We start from the raw sequence: 3576 nt of genomic DNA, 5'->3' as shown, positions 1-3576 counted from the left end.
GTGCTCATTGCGTGCCGCCGGTGGATACAGGAGGACGAAGACTTCGTCACCCCCAAGACTTTTGAAGACAAAAAGTTTGTAATGGTGCGTTTGTAAGGACCTATGATACTTAATATATGCATTAGGCCTTTCCGCGAAAAAGGTAACGCCGATGCAAAAATACAAGCGTGTGTACGTGTCATGAACGACCAAAAAATTTATATCGAATAAAAATAAAAACATGTTGTGACTTTATGTATAGGTAGTACTTTCATGTTACTATAGACCGACATCCATCTACAGATAAATGTAGCCAGTGGCAGAACCAAGATTGAAGCAAATCCCGGGACAATTTTTTTTTCTGGCACCATGTATGAATATTGGCACCTATAAGCAACCCAAGAATACCTCATAACATTCCTAAAAATTGAGCCTTATTTTGTATGCTTTTGCTGGGTGACGACTGATGTTGCTCGTGACTGTAAAAACATTAAAAAGAATCAATGGCATATACATACATGTCGGCCTGGAATCTTGTTATCCAAGGCTGCACTAAAAAATGATTCCATGCTGATGACTGTAAAATCATTAAATAAAGATGCATTTTTCTTCTGCGAAGTTGTCTTTGGCGATTTCGGCAATCTAAAAATATTGTGTAGGCTCAGTATCTTGGAGGTGCTCACAGGGGTCAATGCATTTGTGGTCATTACCTAAGCCGGTTGCCTCCTCCCCAACAAAAGTCTAGGGTTTCTCTGCCTCCCGCCGGCGCCACCGTCAGTCCGCCTCATCTCCTTTGGCCTCGGGGCATGTCAGCGCGGTGGATCTCGGCCCTTGCCGGCCCGAGGGCTCTGTTTTCAGTTGTTTCTTTGTGTTTTGTTATGGTTTGTGGCCTGCTCAGTAAAACGAGACCGCGGTGGCTCCTTGAAGATGGAATAAGATTCTCCGCGCCTAGCCCCGTCCCGATGGTGTGTCTAACATCACCGGTGGGCGTGTGGAGGTGTGTCTCTGACGGATCTATCCTTGATGGATTTGCTTGGATCTGGTCGTAGTTTGTCTACGTTCATGTGTTTTTAGATTGGATCCTTTCGACCTATGCTACACTTCATCAGCGACGGTTGTTATTCTGCTACATTGGTCCTATGGGGCCTTAGCACAACGACCTCCTGACAATGTACTACAACAAGTTTACCCGGCTCCGACGAGGGAGGGATATTGATGGCGGCGCACCTTTGGCTCGCTTCAGTGCTTGTAGTCGTCACTAGGTGGTCCACGGATTTGGATGTAATTTTTATTATTTCTGTTGTTTGTTGTACTGCCTTTTTCGAAGATGAATAAATTGGAAGTTTTCTAAAAAAATCAATGCATCTGTACTATGTTAAAAAATATGCATCTTTGATCTGATCATATTTGTGTATATTATCATTTTGGCATCCAATCCTGCCCTAGCCAGTACAAAAGATTCCACGCTGACTTTGGAATTTTCAAGGTCAACTTCTACTGCAACACATACTTGTATATACTTGCGGGCAGGGAAGGGAAAGCGTAACTCAGAGCAGGTCAGTTTGTAGTAAGCGGCAAACAGAAATGGCAAACGATTCTTCGCGCGTCCGCGTGGTTCGCAGGAGCACCGTCAAGGCCTCCGTCACGCGGCCCGACGCCGTGCTTCCCGTCTCCAACCTCGACCTGCTGTACTACCCCATGCCGCTCTCGATGGTCTGCGCCTACCGCAGGCCCTCGTCCGGCGGTGGCTTCGTCGACGTCGTCGCCGCCTTCGAGGCCAAGCTGTCGTCCCTGCTGGACCACTTCTTTCCCCTCGCCGGCCGCATCGTGGCTAACCCGCGCTCAGGGCTCCCGGAGGTGCACTGTGACAACCAGGGCGCGGAGCTAGTCGTCGGCGAGGTCGGCCTGGCGCTGGGCAGCCTGGACTTCGGCGACCTGGACGCGTCGCTGGCGAGAGTCGGCGTCCCCGTCCAGTACGACGCGGACATCGCGCTGTCGGTGCAGCTCGTTTCGTTCTCCTGTGGAGGGTTCGTCGTGGTGTGGGGCACCAACCACGGCCTCGCGGACGGGTGCGCGCTGTGCATGATCGTTGACGCGTGGTCTGAGCTCGCGCGGTCTGGGACGGTCGTCGCCGCCGCCCCGAACTACGACCGCTCCGTGTTCCGCCCTCGCGCTGCCCCGTCGTACGGCCCTTCGGTGGGCGAGCTGTTCATGCCGTTGGTGAGCGAGCGTCTCGTCAACGCCCTCACGGCCGGGGGCTCCTTGGTCGGCCGCACCTACTACGTCGAGGAGCGGGACCTCGCCATGCTGCGCGCGCAAGCGAGCGGCGACGGGGAGCGCGGCGCGAGCCGCGTCGAGGCGGTGTCTGCGTACTTGTGGAAGGTGTTCGCCACCACCGTTGGCTCGTCCGACGAGAGTTGCCGCATGGGCTGGTGGGTGAACGGGCGACGGCGTCTCACCACCACCCCGGAGGAAGCCATGCGCAACTACGTCGGCAACGTCACGACGTTCGCGGTGGCGGAGGCGACCGTGGAGGTTATCCAGCGGCGGCCGCTCCCGGAGATCGCGTCGATGGTGCGCGGGTCGATCAGGTCGACGGCCACCGACGAGCACTTCCAGGAGCTAGTGGACTGGGTGGAGGAGCACAAGCGCAAGGGCAATGGCAATGGCAAGGCTGCGGTCAAGTTCGTGGAGACAGCAACCGCCGGGCTGGGCAGCCCGGCGATGGGCGTGACGTCGTTCGCGTCCTTCAGCGTCGACACGGACTTCGGATTCGGGCACGCCGCCGTAGCGATGCCTACGTGGGTGGACTGCGGGAGGCTGTGCTCCGGCTTCGTGAAGATCATGGCGCGTCCGGGGAGTGACGGTGGTGGTGGTGGTTCCTGGATCTTGGGCATGTCCGTTTGGCCGAAGCTCGCCGCGGCGCTCGACTCGGACGAGCAGCGCATCTTCAAGCCTCTCACCGCCGAGTATCTCGGCCTCATGGCTGCAGCAAATTAGTATAGCCGGCTCCTGGCTCATTTATATTAATATAAGAATAAGTGGGCCAGCGATTCACACAAATAAACCACAGGTTCTGTTTTCAGATCTTGTGGTGGCAGTATTTGTGTGATGGGTCCACACAAGTTTTTGGTTACTGAATTGGCGGGTGATGGATACACACTCACACCGCGCTTATATACAATCAAAATTGCTAAATACTTGGCCTATACAATAAAAACAGGGATTTGTGGTGAGTAAATAGAAGCAACTACTAGTCCGGATCGTCTGATCGGAGAGGGATGAGATGAGACAATTTTTTTTTTAGAAAAAGAGGATGACCCCCGGTATGCATCTGGGCGATGCATACGGCCATTTTATTAATTATTCTCATAAGACCTTACAAAGTCATACAACAGCAAGACTAAAGCCATCGTGTAAGCAACGACTGTCGGTACACCTATCCAATTGATGAAGGGACGCAGGTAGTCTGGGCCTAATACCACACAGGCATCGCAGCCAAACCTAAACATCTAAGACATGGGGTCGCAACCAGGTCGCCTGCCGGGTATGGGGCACCTACCAGTCCGGCGCACTCCTCAACCAGGACGCTTGCTG

The 3576-nt window shown here is 53.7% G+C and overlaps 1 protein-coding gene across 1 annotated transcript; it reads left to right on the top strand.

Moving 5' to 3' along the window:
* Positions 1-1549: 1549 nt before the first annotated feature.
* LOC119344802 (putrescine hydroxycinnamoyltransferase 1-like) lies at positions 1550-3210 on the top strand. Its single transcript, XM_037615143.1, has one exon. It carries the CDS (start codon positions 1564-1566, stop codon positions 2977-2979), a length of 1416 nt encoding a protein of 471 aa, XP_037471040.1. The 5' UTR covers positions 1550-1563; the 3' UTR covers positions 2980-3210.
* The last annotated feature ends 366 nt before the right edge of the window (positions 3211-3576 follow it).

The sequence above is a fragment of the Triticum dicoccoides genome, unplaced genomic scaffold, assembly GCF_002162155.2.
Source record: "Triticum dicoccoides isolate Atlit2015 ecotype Zavitan unplaced genomic scaffold, WEW_v2.0 scaffold187084, whole genome shotgun sequence".
Taxonomy (NCBI): Eukaryota; Viridiplantae; Streptophyta; class Magnoliopsida; order Poales; family Poaceae; genus Triticum; species Triticum dicoccoides.
Note: the sequence above shows the minus strand (reverse complement) of the source record. Positions and strands in the feature narration are given on the sequence as shown.

Excerpts from the sequence above, each read along its gene's own strand:
- LOC119344802 (XM_037615143.1), top strand. The coding sequence starts at position 1,564 with ATGGCAAACGATTCTTCGCGCGTCCGCGTGGTTCGCAGGAGCACCGTC.